The sequence below is a fragment of the Apodemus sylvaticus genome, chromosome 9 (assembly GCF_947179515.1).
Source record: "Apodemus sylvaticus chromosome 9, mApoSyl1.1, whole genome shotgun sequence".
Taxonomy (NCBI): Eukaryota; Metazoa; Chordata; class Mammalia; order Rodentia; family Muridae; genus Apodemus; species Apodemus sylvaticus.
Window position 1 is genome coordinate 15,441,703 of NC_067480.1, and position 20,816 is coordinate 15,462,518.

The following is a 20,816-nucleotide window of genomic DNA, read 5'->3' on the forward strand; positions in this document are numbered from 1 at the left end:
TGCATCCATACTGCAGTGGGGAATACATCCGTCATCTAAAAGAGACAATGACTGCTTGCTAAAACTAAGGCCTTAAAATAAATGCTTGTGCGGAATCCATTCATACACGTTACTTACTCACTCGTGTGTGTTAACGTGTGTACATGTGCGTGCACATGTACCATGGCACAGAGGTTGATGTTGGAGGAGAACTTGAAAGCAGTTGGTGGTCCTGAGAATCAACCTAGGTGGTCAGGAGGCTGCCTTGACCAGCCAGCTCACCAGCCCCTTGGTTGGAACCCTTAGCTAGCCTAGCAATGGTCTGTTTGATTTCAAATACCACAAAACAAGGTATGTTTATGTCACCCTTTTATTTCTGTTAGAAATAATACAGTTCCAGAGGGTAAATCATCAATAAATAACGGTGTTTAATCATTAAATGTAAAAATCCCAACTCTTTGGCATCTGACAGGATTCTATTACTTGTCAAACTAATGACTGTATAGATATAGTTTAATCTTAGTGATCATTCATCAATACAATATGTTACAAAGGTGCAGTTTACTTTAAAACAGACAACAGCAGAAACTTTCCGGCTACTGAAAACTCTGATGGATTCAGCAAGCTGGGAGCCAACCTCCCCAAAGCTCTTTCCTACGTGTTGCCAACATGGCTGCCTCTCTTATTAAGAGTTCCTGCGGTTTCTAAGAGTCATTCTGCTCTAAGTTTGCCATTCATTCTGGACAGAGGAAAAATCGTGATTGTTCCAGGAATGGCCGATACATCAATTAAAAAGTGTTATTTTTATAAGCAAGACTGCTAACCCCTTAGAAACTCACAGTGCCCCCCCCCCAAGAAAACATAAAATATGTAGTTCTATATAGCCAGAAATGCCAAATCGGTAATAAATTGCACCTTTAAGACTGAGTAAAAGAAACAGAAATGTTTACAAAAGTAAAGTTACATACATTTATTGTCAAGAATAGCTGAGCTGCTTCTGTTACTAAAGGCAAGGAATTATTTCTTTAGCAACAAATTTAACCAGTGTGACAGACGCAAACTCTTAGGTAATCCAGGATTAGCCCATTAAAACTGTAGGTGCACGTTGGGCTCCCATGCTAATCCTGAAACTGAAATGTTGATGAGTGCCACAAGCGGCAGAGAACTGAGCCTAGAAAGACCCACCCCTGGGCTGAGTGGTACCACTTCATACTTAGTTTAAGCATTTGATAGTCAAAATCAGGCGCTCCTCTGCTAGAGCTATAGTCACTTACAAGAAGTAAAGATGCAAGCGGCACTCCGCTGACGATCCAGTGGAGAATCCTTCCCGTCTTCAAGTTCCATGTGGAATTTAAATTGATAATAAGCACTAAGGAAATGTTTCCAACTGATGAAAACTTCATACTGGAAACATTCTGAAAAGCACCCCACCCTGCGACCCATCGTAAAATAAATACTTTGTATCCCAAATTTAATTTTATTAAGACACACTTTAATAATGCTAGAAAGGAATATTTTACAGCCAATAGAGATCAGTAACTTTCCATGCGGAAATAAAAAGAAAAAGAAAAAGAAAAAGAAAATCCATTGCTCAATATCATTATTGAGGCAAGTGAGGAAAGATTATTATTATTCTCTTAATCATCTGAAATGTTAATTGTTTTCAGTGCAAAACCAGTTATAAAATATTTAAACTCAATATTTAAAAATAAAAAGTGGTCCAGTTCAGCCGTGTCCAAACTTTAAATCTCATAAGACAGATCATTACATACATGTTATAGTAAAATACAGAGATCCAAGAAGCACTGGGTACTTCGATATAAATTTCTAATGAGTCATACCAAGTTAGCAATGACCAAGCAGGTAACATTCCCAATTTGGGTGTCAGAATCATAAAGGTGAAATTACTGCACCAAAGCCTTTTCCTAGCTAAAAAGCTATGCAAACTAACGGTCAACATTCGGTTTTCTTTGCAGTTGCGTGCTCTAGAATGATATCCCCCCGCCCCACCCCAAGTACCTGTGATTTCATTCCTGTATCCAAAACTTGATCCAAACAATTTTTATTGTTCCGGGAACACTTAGCTGATATAACCATCTCTAACGCGAAGGGTCATGTACAGAGTACGACAGTAGATTTTTCTCCAGCCGAGCACAGGCCGACCTAAAGGGGTTGAAACTCCGCCCAAGTCACTCATGTATTATTTCTAGCAAACACACGGTCCCCTCGGAGGGTCAGGTGTTGAAGCTGGTACTGTAGCACTTCCGTGTCAGCTGGCTCCTTGATGTTCATTTTATCTAGATTGAGGTAGTCCAGGGATTTGGAGTGAGCCCTCTTACCTTTAAGAAGACATAGAGGCAGGGGCCCATGGAGGGCCTTGTAAGGTTCGTAAGGTAAGGATTTGGTGCACTTGTCTCCTGAGCTTGGCATCCGCCTTCGCCTCCTGCCATTAACAGCTGGAATCTCATATGGCTGATAGTACCTACTTCTAGTTTTATACAGACGAGAGGAACGCGCGAGTCCTGCGTCCAGCTGTTTGGCGCGCAAGGGAGGCATGGCTTCCCCCTTGCTGTCTTCCCCTCCTGTGCACTTCTGGGCTAACTTCAGGAGTTCCTCGCCAGTTGTGAAGCCAACCAAGTAGTTAGAGTCCATGTGGAGGATCTGGTAACCAGACACAGTCCGACGCATGGGCGAGCACGGCGTGCTAGAGCAGCGGGGTTTCTCTGCCTCTGCTTTTCCTGGAGAGCTCCCCTCAGCCACAGGCAAGGGCAGGGTGGTCAGGGTACTTCTGGACTCCCCATTTTTATCTACTTCCATCTTAGGCACCAGGCTGCACGCTCCTGAAAGGAACCAGACTCAGATTAGGAGACAGTAACACACAGCTCCGGGCCCAGCCCGGTCCTGTTAGGACGCACAGCGCGTGAACAACTCTGTCTATAAGACAGACGCTGTACAACACACGGATTCCTGCCTAGGTCTCCGGGACGTATCAGAGCAGGCAAGAAACGAGCACTACTACTCTGTGCTGAGGATCTCACAGGCGGCTCGGTGAGCATTGGAAGTCTTATGGAGGCAATCAGGGAAGAAATGAGAACGGCTACTTCTCCCAGTCGACACTCAGGTCAAGCACCAGTTTACGCCTTGGTGTTCTTAGAAATTCAATACAAATCCCAGCAGCAGGCAAACACACACAGGTTTTCACCAAAAGATTTCAAAACAACTTGACCTGAACATCAAACTTCCTCTCCGTTCACTTAAGATATATGAATACTCCGTCCATGACACCTCTGATGCTTTGCAACTGAGCTTGAGGAATACTGTACAAACTTACTGACTGATCGGTTTCTCTGGTAACTATCCTGACTCTATGGCTGAGCATTAAGAGGGAAGGAAAATCTTGAAAAAAAATCTTCCTTTGAAGTCTCCAGTGAATTAAAGAAAATCATTCTGTAGTTAAAAAGCTGACCCTAAACAAAATACGAAGCATGTGTCAATGAACCTGGAGAGACGGCTCAGAGCATAAAGGCACTGGTTGCTCTTGCAGCAGATCTGAGCTCGGTTCCCAGCATCCACACAGCCGCCAGCAACCAGCTGGGCTCCTCCGGATGACCCACTGCCCTCTTCTGGTCTGCAAAGGGACTGCACACACATGCTGCACAGACACACATGGAAGGCTAAACACACATTCGCACAAAATAATAATAGGTGAATTTTTCAAAATACATGTAGAACACCGAATGCCATTTTATATGACTATTTAATCATAAAACATCAGAAGCACACAGTTTATTTTATTTCACAATGCCTGAGATAGTCTTGAACAGTTTCATAAAGAGAATGATTCACAATGAATAATAGGATTGTTCACTGCAATTATCGCTTTATGTAGTTTTGAAAACCTAATGACACCCAGTGTCACGAGTAATGGCTAGGTTCCTAGAAAAGAGCAGATTAATACAAATTTTGGGAAACAAAATAAGAGAGAAAACAGAGATAATGTCTTCTGAGAAAAGTTTAATTTCAGTTGAGTTTCTATTGGTTTTCTTTAAAGGAAGTCTCCGAGAATACTAATCAAAATGTCGAGTGACTGAGTTTAATATGAGAAATTTCTTGAGGAAGTTTATTACATCACACAATTCTCCAGAGAGCTTTTATAAAACAAGGAGCTACTTTCCTAAGGTTTCAGTATTCACCTCAATTTCGGGCAACCAGAAAAATAAAACCAAATGAAACAGGAAGTCTGTGATGCTTATTCCTTCTTTTCTTCATTAGGAGACTAAGAGGCCCAAGGGGCTACCTGTCCTTACCAAGTACAACAGCAGAGTAAAGGTACACAGGGGTCTCAGCTTACCTAAGCTTTAGACTGTTTCTGCATTTAAAGCGACTGGTTCTGTTATATTTTGTTACTATCCTAGGAGGAAACTCACATGTCTGCTGATGGGATCTAAATAGTAACTGCAAGTATGTCTAGACCTGTTGGATACTTCAGCTCATGAACCTCACAGAACCATACTGAGTTACACCTAGTTGCTATGCTAAACAAAACTTTAGTCCTAAGCCGGGTGACAAAGTGACCTGGCCTTGGTCACTAACTATGTAACCTTGGAGAGGACAAGTCTAAGGCCTTCAACCCTTCACAACCTGACAGGTAGCTGCAGGTAGCAACTCAATCTAATACTTCATTCTGAAAGGCCAGGAACAGAGGCCTAGAGAGGTCCAAGCAACCAGGGAGACACACACACATACACAAGTACATACACATGTACACACATGCACACATACACATGTGCACATATGTGTACAATACAGTGCATACATTACGTGTATGCACATGTACACACATGCACACGTGTACGTGTACACATACACGTGTCTACGCATGCCATACACACATGTACACACATACACAACATACATGTACACACACATACATGGGCCTAGAACCAGCACTCCATGACAACCATGGGTTTCCACCAACATGTTTTTCACTTGCTACATAAGCTTCTTACCGTCCACAGTTCAGATTCTATGCTTCTGAACTGGGTAGCAATCCTACACACACTGCTGAAGCTCGCCAAGCCCACCTTGAGCAGGGAAACTGCTGAGCAGGCACGAAGCACGCACTTTATGTGTGCGCTTAAACCTAAGGCAGGCCTGCACTCGTTAGCGTTCGTGCACCGGCACTCCTAGCCCAAGCAGCAGACAGTGAGTGAACACTCAACAGCTCTGCGGCTGCCTTCCTCTGGCTCTGGGGTATACTGACTGACACCTTCAAGCAGGGCTCTCACAGCTGCTCGCAGTACTGACTGAACAAGGCGTGGCCTCTCACGCTCTCACACGTGTCCACCTTCTGGGCCCCTTTCCCCCTTCCTAATCCCTCCACAAATATCAAGGTGACCGTTAGTTAACGTGAGTTTCTTAACATGGAGGTCTCTAGAGTCTTTTTTCTTTCTTTTTTTATTGGTTATTTTATTTGTTTACTGCAAATCCCCATCCCATCCTCCATTCCTCCTATGAGGGTGCTCCACCAGCCACCCACCCATTCCCTCCTCACCGCCCTGGCATTCCCCTACACTGCTACATATGCAGGGGGAGCCATGGGTCCCTCCCTGTGTACTCCTTGGCTGGTGGCTTAGTCCCTGGGAGCTCTGGGGTATCTGGTTGGTTGATATTATTGTTCTTCCTCCAGGGTTGCTAACGTCCTCCATTGGGGACCCCACGCTACAGCCTTTTCTTGTACACCCTTCTAATCAGTGCCTACTGTGCAGCTCTACAAAAGCAACCTAGAGCCAGGCTTGAGGAAGAAAACACCCAAGGGTAAGTAAGCATTTTGTTTCTCTCAGACAGAAGGGCAAACCAAGTGGCCCATGCAGCTCCCACTCTGCTTTGCTGAGTCCCGGAGAATTTCTTGAATGAGTTTAAATGCTAGGCAAACTCTGCAAAAATAATGGAGTCAATTTTCTTGGATCCTTTGTTAAAGATGACTGGCCTCTCTGAAGAAAAGGCCTAGGTAGTTCCAGATTTTCACTTTTAAAAAATTGACACCAGAAAATGACCAGCTCTAAGACACTGCCCCATCCCCACACACATACACACCACACACATACACACACCACACACATGCATATACACACACAATACACACATACACAACACACACATACATACCACAAACATACCACAAACACACATACACATACCTACAACACACCCATATCTACCCAGACACACACACACACAACACACACACATACATACACCACACACACACACACACACACACACATACATACACATGCACCACACACACATACACCACACACCCACCTCCCCCCCACACACACACTCTAAGCTGAAGACACTGGGTACACACCAGCACACCTGAAGGCACATCTTAGACACAAATTCTTCCACAGAATATTTTTCATGTTGTTTGTGGATGCTGACCAACGCAGGGCCTCATGAACACTAAAGACACTGACCCACATCCCAGCCTTCGAGTTTATTTTAAAAAGCCTCTCACAGAAAAGTCAGCACGGCGCCTGTGACTGGCACACACAGTCTTCAAGCTTTTCCATAAACTCTGCTACACACGCTGTGAACACAGCAGGCCTAGTCATGACTCAGCATTTTGCCTCCTATTCTAAAACAGCCCTGTTTTCAAACAGCTTAAGGTTGAGACAGAACCACAAGTATTCTCACAAGAATCATTACACATGTATGCAAAGAACACTACTTCTGCAGACATGAGAAACAGTCACTCTAAATCAGCCACAAGGGTAGGGAGACAGCAGAGTAGGCAAAGTGCAAGGACCAAGACCCGAGTTCAGATCTCCAACACCCACCCTGAATCAAAAGTAGGCAGGTGGACAGTATCTGAGGAACAATACCCGAAGATGTCTTCTGTCCCCCACATACCTACACAGGCACACAATGCACACATGTATGTACATATGTACACATAGCTACCCACAGAGACCTACACACAAATGTGCGCACACACATTACACACACACCTATACACATGCACACATGTGTACATATGCATTCATACCTACACCACACATGTGCACACATACCTATACACACATGTACACATACCTACACATGCAGACACCTACACATGTACACATGTATAAACACCTACACATGCACATGAACACATATGTATCCATGTGCACACACACATGCATACACACACCCATGTGTACACACACACATATACACATGTACACACACATTCCTATATACACACTCAGGTGCACATGCACCCAACCACATACACACATGCTCATGAACCTGTACATATATAAACAGGCACATACACATATATACCCAAAGATAAAACCAGAAAAGTCAACTTGCAGAAAAGTCAACATAATGCTTTTAAAACTGTTTTTAAACAAGCAAACATAAACTTCTATATGTCTCATAAAGATCTTCTCAAACAGGTTAAAATAGCAAAGATCTGGTAATATTTGTAAGTGTGACTGTCTCCTGAAATACATAAAGAATCGTTCAACGACATGATCCTAGGTCAGCTAACACAAATCATTCATTTTCACAACTGATTAGTGTAGAATTGTACATTTTGGCTGATACTCAAAGTACTCCTCAGCTCTTTAATATTCTCCAAGAAGCGGAACCTTCTAAACTGGGCACAGATATCAACGGTTTGAAAGCAGCCTAAGTGTCCCAGCTCCCCGCATGCGCTCTACAAAGAACTGTGGGACTTCACAGCTGCTCACAAAGAATCCCTTTTGAGAAGGACTGTATTCCACCTCAAACCTCATGAAGACTTCCACTGATTCCTTACCTTTCCTATCATGCATATTCATGTATCGTTAGCACACCACACCCTTGAAACTTACTGACTTCCTAAAGCTTTAGCTGAGATGTCAAAGGACATGGTATTCTATGGTTGGACTCTTGCAATCAATTAAGACACTCATCTGCTTCACTGTCCAATCTTAACATGCCTTTCTTATCCATGTCCTAAACTCTGGTATTAGATTACCAGAAATATCACGCACGCACGCACACACACACACACACACACACACACACACAGGATCTAGTAGAGTTTGGGCACAGATAAGACTCTTGGAGAGAAAAATCACGAAGTATTTCCAAAGGATAATCTGGGTGTGGACACAGCTAACTCTACTGATGGGTACTCAGAAGGGCAGGACTCAGCGCCCATGCTGCAGACAGGAAGCAGCCTCCTCATTACCTCCAGGAGCGGCAGAGCTCTTCGAAGAGCCACAGACATTTCCAGAACCTCTGTTCCCCAAGCAGACACTCCCTACACCCTTTTCCATTCCTCAACAGCCAATTTCAATGATTATTTGTTCTTTTTATTATTTTTGAAACCTGTAAAAAATAATCCACATAGACTGAAAGACATTCAATTCAAATAATTCATACTTACACGCTCTTAAAGCCAAAAAAACCTCTCACTTCCTACCAATGCTATATACAGAGAACGACCTTATTAATATTTAAGTGTATTATCTTTATTCCCTATACTTAATGAGAGTAGGTATTTATTTATATGTGCACATACACATGCACAGAGAGAGAGACAGAGAAAGACAGATAAAAACTAGTTTTGCAAGAAATTCCAAAACTAAAATGCTGAGTCAAAGAACATATGCTTTATAATTTTTTTAGCAACTGCCACAAAGCTTTATATAAAATGTTCCCATTTTCTCGAGAAAGAGAATGCACTATTTTATATAACCCAAAGCTAATGTAAATTACGTCTCTAAAGTGCAATCTAGACATTCACCAGGAGAGTGTCCTGTGTCGACTTTCATTGCATATAAATAGGTATTGCTGAAGAAGCCCAAAGGAAAATGTGTTTGCCTTTTCCAAAGGGAAAAGATAGAGCAGACATGGCTTCCATTTGGACCTTAACACTCTTGAGATTTTCATGTCTAGCAGATGTATCATGCACAGGTTATAAACAAAGTATCCAATTTTCTTCACCAAATGGTAAAAACGTTTATATATTCTAGAGAACTATGAAGAGTGTACATTTCTAAGGTAGTGGGTATAATGTGTGTTACACTAACATGAGTCCTGGCTGAGACTAAACCAGGGTGGATGCATAGGAGATTCTTTATGCACCAGCAGGAGCTGTCAGAAGACCACAATCTAAACACAAAGTACACAGTTCTAACACTCTCCAAGAAGCCTTATTTCCTATACATCTGGCAAAAAGAGTAACATTTTGAAGCTATAGCACAAATGCCCTAGCTTCTTACACTAGCTCAGAGAAAAGCTGCTGTTTTTCATAAACTATACAAAAGTGTGTGTGTGTGTGTGTGCGCGAGGAGGGGGGAGTAGTGTAGAGAGCTTTATTCCCATGTGGGCTGTGCATATAAATGTATACTCATGCGTGTGAAACCAAGAAGACAAATCTATGGTGTTGTTTCTAAGCGCCATCTCCCTTGTGGGTCTTGTTTGTTTTGTTTTATTGGTTGGTTGTTTTTTACAGGCAGACTCCCATGACCCTGGTACTCCCAAGGCTGGCTAGGATGAACAGATAAGGAGCCCCAGTTCTTACCCTCCTCTACCCTCCCAAAGCAAGATCGCAAATGTGGGACTGGACTCAGGTCCACATGTTTGTGCAACACGCACTTCACTGACACTATTTTGTGAGCCTCACAACTATTTTTCTTAAAGGCTTTTTTTTTCTGGAAATTTTTTTCTGCATTAGAATTAACCGGAAAAAAAAATCACCTCAGTAATCAAAACACTGCTTCACATGCTTAACTGTTAGCAACATGTACCAGTATACAGAAAAAGTAGATGTAACAATCTTAAGTACACAAAACACAAATGTTAACAGGTTAGCAAAATTCTCTTCCAGAGGGACTGGACATGGAGTTTGCCCGCCTGCCGTTTCCTGAGGAAGGACAGAGAAGCGGCCCGGAGACCAGCGAGGGTTCCAGAGTCCAGGACATCAGACGCCACATGCGTTCAGACAGAGCACCTACAGACATGTGCAAAAGACTCCAACACATAAAACAGAAAGAAATCAATCCTAAAAAAATACTGACACAAATGAACAACAATAAAACTGCCAGGCGATTTTACTGTCTCACAGCTTGCCAGACTGTCTGCCAGAACTACCAGCTCTTTTAATGCCGCCTCTTTAAGTCACTCAGGTAGAGGTAATTTGTCTCTTGCAGTCACTGTCCTGAAGGCCCTCAAATTTACTTACTCTAATCCACTTAAGGTTAAAAACATCTGCTAACAACACTTGCTAAAATTGGATACAAAATGAAACAAATCCATGCTGAATGAGACTTGAGTTCACGTGAATGCACTTTGGTATGGGTACCTCGAGCAACAGTTTAACAATGCTTATAAAGGTGAATGAATGCTGACTAAACCACTCCTTACTCTTAGGCATGAACAGAAAAAATGCAAGAAGAAATGTTCACACCAAGACATGACCATAAATATTCATAACAGTATCATTCATAATGATCAAAACCCGGCAAGAGTCCAAATATCACGAGAGGCGTGCGTACAATGTAATACCATTCAGCAATAAACAGCATAAAGTCAGAAGGCAACAGGTGAAGGAAGTTGACAGAAAAGCTGTATCCAATGATTGCATTTGTATGGCATTCTGGAAAATGCAAAATAGGGCAGAAACTAATCCATGACTAGTAAAAGGAGGCAAGAAGGAAGGAACCACAAAGCAACAGGAAGAAACTCTTCAAACCATGCTCAGATACATGTTATCATGTACAAGTTATCCTTCCATAGGCCTGACTTTAAAAGTGAGAGGGTTTGGTAACTGTACTGCCAAGTTTTACATCATTCTCCAAAACATAATTTCTTGGCTACAGAGTCTCAGATTCAAAAGGAAACTCAATGGTTACCCTGTAGGAGGGGGGGTCACCTTCAGTGATCACACACCTCTTGGGCTGAATCACGTCATCTTTTGTAGCTCTTCTAGAGTCCTACTTTATTAAAAAATGTAACCCGCACATAAACATATTATTAATATACAATTACACATATACCGACAGATACAGAGAACCAGGCAAATGCGTATACACCCCTGTGGCCTCCCTTTCGTCTCTCCTAGTTTACTTTAGTTGGGTGGTTAGTGTCCCAGATGTATTCCTTTTGTCAGTTTCTTAACTACTTCTCTTCCTAAAATCTAGAGATTTTAGTGGTGTTTTCAGGTTTTTTAAAGTGCATCCGCTGGAGAGAGAGATCGCAACAGTTCAAAGCATGTAGAGCTGTATCAGAGGACCAGGTTTGCTCCCAGCATCCATGGTGGCTCACAGCCACCTCTCACTCCAGCCCTGAGACTCAGTGCACTCTTCTGGCCTCTGCGAGCACTTGCACACACAAACCTGTGCCCTCACACAAATAGACACAAAATGAAAAGCAAAATCTTTAATGTGCATTAAATGAATTAGATAGGATACATCCACTTACTATCAGCGCGCTCCCCCATTACCCTTTTAACTCATTCGCCAGCTGACTGACCATTCAGAGATGGCTGCTTACGGAAAAACAACTTCCCCCAAAGAGAAGGACCTCTCAGATAGTCAAAGCAAGAGACTACAGAATTTAAAGAGCAGCCACTTACATTAATATAGTCCTGAAAATACTAAAGAGCTACAAAGCTATTTTAAATTATTTGCCCCATCAAAGACTTGAAGCCACACAAACAACTATGTGAGCATACACAAAAGCATGGGGAAGAGAGGGGACAACTGAAAGATGACAAAGTATTGCACACTTGTAAGTATCAATTCCTAGTATGAGAAAATAAAGGGCGGCCTACTTAGAAGGCAAGTGACAGCTACCTGAACTTTAGCCGGTGTATTTATGGAAATATGTAACCAGAACCTTTTGTGCATTACTTCAGCAGTTTTGGAAATAATATTTTTATTATACTATCCCTCAAATTTGATCAACTACTTCTATCATAGATTCTGAAATTCTATTCCCTAAGAAGTCCCATTCTTATAGGAAATTGGGAAAAAGGACACTTTGTTAACATGCTGCTATCGAATCTCAACTGCAGTCATTAGAATCGCATGACTGTGGCGCACACAACTGTAATAATACATGGACATCATTTTTGCCTGTTCATCTATGGAGCCTTTAACTATGATGTTATGTCCATATAATGATTAACTAACTGAAACAACAAAATATGACTTACCAGACTAAATCCCAGATGATGTCACTGTATAAGTTCCAAAGAGTCCCAAGGGAGAACAGGCATAATTTTTTCTGTTCTACTCCAGATACTAAACAGGAGACACAAAAATAGGCATGTAATTTAACGAGTAACAGTTTATAAAGCAATTATAACAATTCTAACTGCAAGACAGAATGAAAGCCGCAGGAGGTACTGATGCTGTGCACAGGTTACATGGGACACAGTAACTAATTAATTCAATTAAAAAGGTGGCTTTGAGTTAGTTTGGCTAAATGAGTCTTCAAAACATCTTTCTGCGCTTGTTCCCCTCTGCTGTATAGACTCTGCCTAGAAACTAAGAGTATTTAATTAAAACTAAGTAAAAACATGTGAAAAACTGAAGGTTTAAAGGTTTTCTATCATTGTATACCTATAGAGTTCAGAAGAGTGTAGAGGGTGGGGGAGGGGAAATGCTGGGGCAGGCACAGAAAGAATGGGCCTCAGCTGTGGCTGCACTAAGACCTTTCCTTCTCCACCTTACATAAACAGCAATCTCTATTATGAGGTCAATCACACCACAGTCCCTCCCTAACACAAGTTGTGCGGATCCAGGGAACTCACGTTGATGAGTGGGTTTTGCATGCTGTGGGCAAGCCCTTTACAGGTGTGTGATCTTAATATTGTGAAATTAATTTTGGAGTCTACTCGTCTGAACTCCAAAATAGCAGCAATAAAAATCATTTGGTAGATTGCTTGTGGCAAAGGACTGGAAAGCTCCTGAAAGGGTTGTGTGAGAGAGTGAGAGAGAGACAGACAGAGACAGAGAGACAGAGACAGACAGAGAGGGAGGGAGGAAGGGAGAGAGGAAGGGAAGGGGGGAGGGAAGGAAGGGAAGGAGAGGGAGGAAGGGAGAGAGGAAGGAAAGGGAGGGAGGGAAGGAAGGGAGGGAGGAGGAAGAGAGAGAATGAGTGTGGGTGCATAAGTGTGAGTGTGTGTATTTGTATACATGTTCATTCAAGCATACATACACGTGGAGACCAGAGGTCAACATCTGGCGCTGTCTTCTTCCTCTATTTTGGTATGGAGGAGTGAAGCCAGGACCTTGAACATCCTGGTGAGACCTCTGACACTGCTTTTGAGCCATACCTCTAATTCTTGACTTTAGGGACCCCAATTAAACTGGCCAATCATCAAATTCAGCCCAGCTCCTAGCCCAGGAGTCACTGGGATCCTCCTGTCTCTGCCAAGAAGCACTGGGGTTTTCAAAAGTGTACTGCTTTGTCTAGCGTTCAGATAGACACTAGGAACAAACTCTGGTCATAGTCATCCTGCAGGGGAGACGATTCATCCGTTGAAGCACCTCCCCAACTCAGAAAACACTTTTTAAAATACAGAAAAACCAACCTGCTCATGTCTCTAGCATCTCCCCCACATCATCCCCCTCTTACCTTGGGAATTAAAAGAATCTATCTTTATCTCACATCTCCAGTTAATTGGATTAATTTGTTAAGACACACACACACATACACACCACTCTCCCTGAAGTCCAACCTGTACACGCAAGTTTTGTTGCTTGCTGATTGCTGCTGAGTTCTCAATGTTGTATATACGCAATGTAAGGGTGAGGTGGGGGTTGTGCTCATAGGGTGGAGAGGATTCATTTTATCTACACAGGGGTGTGGAGCCTGGAAACACAGCAGTGCTATAAACATGTCCTCAGACTAAAATCGAACAGCAAAAGAAAAGGCCCAGAGAGGCTGGTTGTTACTCTTCTCCCAGCACAGAGGAGTTTCAGTCAAAGATAACTTATCGAATTCAAGGTATTTTGCTTGATAACTAGAAGCACTTAGTATACTGGCTCATCACAAGACGAACCCTGGTGTTATCAGCCATGGGCACTTCTTTCAACTCTGAGAACATCTTCTATTTAATTTATTTTCACAGCCAACTATGTTTAAATTTAGCAAACAAGCAATAGGCATAATGAAAGCTTGGGCCTACCTCACCAATGAGGCTTGTGGTCTTAACAGAGACTGAAGCACAATGAGACTAAATCTGTTCCCTAGAGATGCAAGTATTCAAGTCATATAATTACCTCCCCTCGGCCCTCGACCCCAAGAACTTTATAGAACATTGTTAGGAAATTCACATTTGTAGTAGGGAACTGAAAGAAAAAGAAACAATTTTTCAGCATCTTTTACATGCCAAAAGACATAATTTAAGTGATATCTTTACTCCTTGAAGAAAATAATATTAAGCCCACTTTGAAGTCTTCAGTTAAACCACTATAACTTGGGAATAGTGCGGGAACCTGCACGCTGACCAGCCAGGCTCCAGGGCCCACTTTCCTATCCTCAAGTTTTGTATAGAAGCGCAATCTTAGACAGGATAATAAGGCCCATGAAAACATACACCCGTTAATTTCTGTAGGTGGAATTCTACTCTGAGTGTTTCAGGAGGTTACTTCATATAAAAGCTTTTATTGCCTTGTTTGTGAAAATGACTAGAGGGGAAGTTTTTATTACTGGTTCAAAGGTGACTGAAAACTTTTTAAAATGTTAACATTTTAAAGCACATATGTGGAGATGGAGAAAACCCATGTTCAAACCCCAGAACACACACACACACACACACACACACACACGTGCACTCACACACCATTGACACATACACACACATGAATACTACCCAACACACTCATGCACATACACACACACACACACACACACACACCAAATAGACAAATAGATAAATATTTTAAAGTATAAATCACATCAGGAGTTTTATAGGCTATAGAAAAGCCAGTAGGACATCTTCTTATTTCCTGATTGGCTGGGGAGGACCCAAGCCCATTGTGAAGAGTGCCATCCCAGGGCTGACGGTCCTGAAATCCATTTTAAAAGCCAAAAGCCGGCTGAACAATCCCTGAAGAGGAAGCCCATAAGCACCGTAGCTCCGTGGCCTCTGCATCATTTCCCGCCTCCAGGTTCCAGCCCTGCTTGAGTTCCTGTCCTGACTTCTTTCAATGATGGACTAAGATGTGGAAGTGTCGGCCAAATAAACCCTCTCCTCCCGCAAGGTGCTTTGGTCATGGTGTTTCACCACAGCAACAGTAACCTTAAGACAAACAGAACGGCAGGAAACACCTCCCAACAATATTTGCAGGCTACTGGCTGTTTGCGATTGGATGCCAAGGCTTCACTAGTCCTAAAGTGAGACAAATTTGATCCGCACTCTTAGAAACTGAGACTGAAAACCAAAAACAAACATTAGAAAAATATGGATGCTGGCTGGGCGTGGTGGCACATGCATGTAATCCCAGCACTTGGAAGGCAGAGGCAGGTGGATTTCTGAGTTTGAGACCAGCCTGATCTACAGAGTAAGTTCCAGGACAGCCAGAGCTGTACAGAGAAACCCTGTCTCAAAAAAAAACCCCACATATATATATGGATGCCTTAATTCTGAACAAAGATAATTCTGAAAGTCTTAAATTCCATTCCAGCTTTCTCATTATTGATGCCAGGTCTTTGGGGGGCATATTCTTCCCAAGCTTTTAGATGTACTAAATTCAAAAGAAAGACATGGACGGATCTGGTTCAATCCTCAGTCTGAATTTAAAAGCAGAGGAGCCTTCCAGCAATTACCACACAGCACACTGAGGTGATGGAGAAGTCCAGAAATGCTCCATGATTTCAGAATGAACAAAGTGTAGTGACCGATTTATCCCTGCTCTACACTGCTTAGTCAAAAACAGAGTAGATTCCCATATCAGTGAAGAAGGTGGGGCAAATGCAGGAGCATCTGCTGGGCCCTCAACCTCCCTCCTGACATTGCTGTGTGAGTGTAACTGAGCACCATCCGGCCACTGGCACCGCGAAGGGGTAGACGACAGTGAAAACAGAGACAGAAAGAAGCACAACCAAGCCAACAGTGTAACTGCACATGTCCTGTTAAGACTGCCAGACAAGCCGGGCGGTGGTCGCACACACCTGTAATCCCAGCACTCTGGGAGGCAGAGGCAGGCGGATTTCTGAGTTCAAGGCCAGCCTGGTCTACAAAGTAAGTTCAGGACAGCCAGGGCTAAACAGAGAAACCCTGTCTCGGGAAAAAAAAAAAAATCCAAAAAAACCAAAACAAACAAACAAACAAAAAAAAAAACAAAAAATAAAAAACAAGACCACAATCTACTGCAAAGCTATAGGAAAACTTTTCCTGCCATCTCCCAAAATCAAAATTAAAGGCTGTAATAAAGTCACGCCAAAACACAAGTTTCTAATCAAGCCTTCTAATTTTAGAATACTTTAAAAATCTAGAACTCCCTAACACCGATAACTGGCTATTGTTTTTATCCTGGCATTTGAATGCTTAGATGGTGAATGGGAAAGACAGATGTCAAATTAGTTGGACAGGAAAAAAAATGCATAGGAAAACAGACTAAAGTCAAGGAAGCTAAAGCTTTAAGATACAATGTTTCCAAAACAGAGGTGAGACAAACGAAGCTCCAAGGTAAAGTATGGCCAACGCCTCTGGACAGGGAAGCCACAGGTAAGGAAGAAAGACATCTAACAGTCATCCCAATGAGACTCCCCAGGTAGAAAAGCTTAAAGCACTAACTGGTAAGTGGTAAGTATCATCACAGTTAATAAGTATGGGGCTGGAGAGATGGTTTAGCAGGGTTAAGAGCACCGACTGCTCTTCCAGAGGTCGGAGTTCAATTCCCAGCAACCACATGGTGGCTCACAACCATCTGTGATGAGATCTGATGCCCTCTTCTGGTGAGTCTGAAGACAGCTACAGTGTACTTACATATAACAAATAAATAAATCTTTAAAAAAAAAAAACACAAAAAAAGTAATTTCTCATTCATTGATTCCCTGGCATAATTATATGCAGAACCTCTTGAATCCTCAAGTATCTTGGGATGCTGTTACCTTATCCCAAGGTATAAAACAGCAAAGTTGTGGGTTTTATTACGGAAAATTAATCTGTCTACGTCTGTACTTTGGGAGGCACATCCACAGAGCCAATGGCTCCACGGCATAGCCTGCCACTCAACACCATTTCTTGACTGTGTGAAAGCAGTGGGGGCAGGTTTAAAGGCCTATCACCATGCCAGGCGAAATCCTCCTACCTGAGGACCCAACAGGGAACAGCAAACTGGAACACCACCAGTCAGCAGGCTTCTGTTTTTCCACAAAACAAAGAAAGCCTCACACAGAAATGTTCAGTTGTAAACAAACTCTTTACTGTTAAATACCTAAATCTACGTATTTCATGCAGCACCCCAGATCCACTAATTAAAGAAATAGGGAAAAACCAAATTTATCTGTATCTATACATGTATAACATGGGGGGGGGGGGGCAGGGGCCACAGGGCAAGGGAAATTCCATTTCAACTGGTGAAAATGTTTTTGTAATCAAAATATTTTCTGCTCTCAAAGGCTACTCTAAAACAAATAAATAAGGGACCAACACATTCCTCAAGTAGAAAAACACTGAAGAAAAATAAAATGGGTCAGTTGCCAGACAGATTAGAACACCAAATGAAAAAGGAAATGCTTTGCTGAAGTCACATGCTCTCACCATGGAGACCACTTAGAACCTTCTTACCTTTCTTAAGTTTGTAACAAGGAAATCACTAAGGGTTTGGAAGAGCAGCTATAATGTGCAGTGTGACTTTTTAAAAACCTTCCTTGACCTTACCAACAAACCGCCAACCTTCCCAGCAATGGTAAGGCAACCCATAATTGGTTCAGAAAGACACAAATGTGTGTGTTCCTCTTTCTAGTATCAGTTCTCTTAATAGCAGGTCCCTTAAAGAGCCCGCCACGTCTTTGGTTTCCATCTTTGCTAATTAAAATCAAGCCCATGTTACTGCAGCACAGTCAGCTTTGCCCCAAGCATGTCTGACAACAGCTGAAACCACAAGTCTTCTCCAAGTCTTTACAAGAAACCTGCCTCTTCTGGAAACATAACCACAAAGACAAATATCTTTGGAGGTGATTCACCTTCCAGAAGGAAAGCTGAACACTAGGTATTCATTGAGAAAATAACCGAGGCCTCAAATCAGGAAACAAAAACTTAAATGGTGTTTAGAAACTAATGTTCTCATCACACCGATTACTTTTTAAGACAAAACGTTAAGTTACTCTTCGAAACTATGGAACAAATAAATGGAAGCTAACTGACTGTTAGTAATGTCAGTGATTGAGTCCTTACACCTGGGAGACAGAGTGCTAACAGTTCCATTTACAATTAAACATATCAAAGACACATTTTATGCACCAATTCTTACCAAAGTTGAGTAGTCTCGGCACTCCTGAACGCTTACATTTCATGCTGTCCATTTTGTTTTTAATCCAAGGAATCATAATAAAAAACACCCAAATCAGCGGAACATCCACTCACTAAAATAACCTAAGCATACACTGTAGCCCAAAGCTTCTGGGATAATAACTACATTTGGAACTACCTGGGAAAATAAACTTTGTGAAAAGAGTCGTTTCCAATCCTTAGTGTCTACCTTGTTGCATCACCCATAAAAGACCCCGCCACCTGAAATTATATAGTGGCATTTTGAGGAAAAACAACATAAAGCGAAGTTTAGAAACCTCAGCGATCTTGTAGAGCGTCTATTCTTTCGACTAGGAGCCGCTAATAGGCTACATTGTTGCTGTATCAGTAATTACTCCTCTAGGAAGCAAGAAAAAGTTAAGCAGCGCCAATATCTCCAGCGTTCCCACCCCCCCTTACACTTACACAGACACACACACACAACCCTGGTTCTGAAGAAATCCTCAACCCACTCGAAGCAAAGCGGCGTGGGCAGAGAGCCCGGGAGTCTCTAGCGAGCCAGACACTTGCCAGGGGGAAAGCACGCGGCCGTCTTTCCCTTCGCGAACTGGGTTCCTTCCTTCCTGGCCGAGATTTGCAGATTCCACCACTAGAGCGACTTTGGCAGCTTCACAATGGGCCGCTTCTCAAGGTCTGAGCGCCGGCCGTCGCCAGGCGCCCTTTCCTAGGCTTCCCACCCGCCCCAAAGTCCACCCGCGACAGGTGGGGCGAGGGCGGCGGTGCCCGAGACATCTGCCGCCTTAGTTTCTGGTCAGCGCCGGGCCTCGATCCCCCGTCCACAGGCGCTCCTCCGCCACCGCCGGTCCGTCACCCGCCACCGCACCGGCCTCGGCCTCGCCCGCGGGGTGCAGCGCGCACAGGCGGCCGAGATAAGGTCGTCCGGGGCTGTCTCCCGCCGCTATCTAGAGCCCGCAGCAGTGGCTCGCACACCGTTGGGGCGGGAGGCGCGGCAAGCCGCCGAGCGCTACTTCTCAATGGGCCTCCCCGGGGCCTGCCGCTAGGCGCTGCGGGTAGGGCGAGCCGCCGGGTAGGCGCGCGCCGACGCACCCAGACTTCCGCACCTCGGCACCGCGGGAGCGTCGCTCCAGGTCGCAGAGTCCCCGCACCGCACGTCGGCGGCGAGCGCACGCCCGCTCGCTCGCCCGTCCGTCCGCTCCCTCGCTTGCTCGCCGCGCGCGCACGGGACGCACGCCCCCGCACACTCACCCGCGCCGCACACTCCCGCGTCGCCGGCCCCACCCCTGTGCCAGGAAGCTGCGGGCTCTCGCACCCCGCTCGGGCCCCACCCCAGGCTCCTGTCCCCACCACCACCGCCACCACGCCGGCCATCCGCACCGGGGCTCGGGAACCCGCCCCGCTCGCGGCCCCGGTGTCACCGAGGCTGCACCGCCAGCCATCGCGGAGGCCGGCGCGGCCCGGGGCTTCCCGGCACTGCGCACACACCGCGCGCCCGGCCCGGACACGAGGCGAGGAGGAAGGGGCGGCGCCGTGCCTGGGGCTGGCACGGTGGCTCGCTGACTGGGGCACCCACACTCACGCGCGTACCCCACCCATCCCCGCCGCCACCTCTGCAGCACAAAAGGTTGCAGGAGGAGTGGCGCTCCCCGTCCAACATACCGGTTGTCCAGGGTTCCGCCGGCTCCTCTGTGCCCGGCGGCAGCAGACCCCGGGAGCAAGGGCGGGCGAGGCGCGGGGCTGCGGCGCCGAGGTGTGGGCAGAGGCCGCCAGCCAAGCCAGCCGGGTACCCGCTGCTCTCCCACCGCGCTCGGCGCCAGCTACGGCCCGCCGTAGTCCCGCCTCCTCCCCCGCCTCCGCCCGCCTTCCCGCCTCCTCTCGCCGGCTGCGGAGGCGAGGCCGGGAAGCGCAGAGCCCGCCTCCTGCGCCAGGCTCGCACGCTCCGCTGGGCGGGCGGCTGGAGAAGGCGCTGCGCCGGCGGCCGGAGAGCGCGGAACCGGAGGCTGTGGCCGGGACGCGAGGCGGTGGCGTGATGCTACACCGGACCCGGACCAAAGCCCGCGGCCCCCACCTGGGAGCCGCAGCTCACAGGCCTGGCATTGCGGTCGGCTCCCGCAGAGCGGTGTGCTAAGCTGTGTGGGAATGACTGTGATTTTTTGAGTTTCTGCTCATCAGAAGTTGAGGAGAGCAGAAGCCCATGAAGTTACAATTATACTATACTATACTATAATAAAATAATAATAATAATAATAATATGGGGGGGTGGGGTGAAGATCAAATTCTGAGTCACTTGTTTTCTTCTCTTTTCCTTCCCCCCTTCCCTTTCTGTCTTGACAAGGGCTCA

General features: G+C 44.8%; 1 protein-coding gene across 5 annotated transcripts; it reads right to left on the reverse strand.

Annotated features, from left to right (window-relative positions):
- Window positions 1–331: 331 nt before the first annotated feature.
- Window positions 332–20,323, reverse strand: Macir (macrophage immunometabolism regulator). 5 transcript variants are annotated; one of them, XM_052192666.1, is made up of 3 exons: window positions 20,135–20,323; window positions 12,185–12,272; window positions 332–2,819 (listed from the first exon to the last, which is right to left on the reverse strand). In XM_052192666.1, the coding sequence occupies exon 3, from the start codon at window positions 2,794–2,796 to the stop codon at window positions 2,173–2,175; it is 624 nt and encodes a 207-aa protein (XP_052048626.1). In that variant the 5' UTR covers window positions 2,797–2,819; window positions 12,185–12,272; window positions 20,135–20,323; the 3' UTR covers window positions 332–2,172. The 5 variants fall into 5 exon arrangements, with proteins under 5 accessions (XP_052048626.1, XP_052048627.1, XP_052048630.1 ...); XM_052192667.1 differs by lacking the exon at window positions 20,135–20,323 and adding an exon at window positions 19,724–19,822; XM_052192670.1 differs by lacking the exon at window positions 20,135–20,323 and adding an exon at window positions 19,579–19,689.
- Between the last annotated feature and the right edge of the window lie 493 nt (window positions 20,324–20,816).

Coding starts and splice junctions, on each gene's coding strand:
- Macir (XM_052192666.1), bottom strand. CDS start 2,796: ATGGAAGTAGATAAAAATGGGGAGTCCAGAAGTACCCTGACCACCCTG.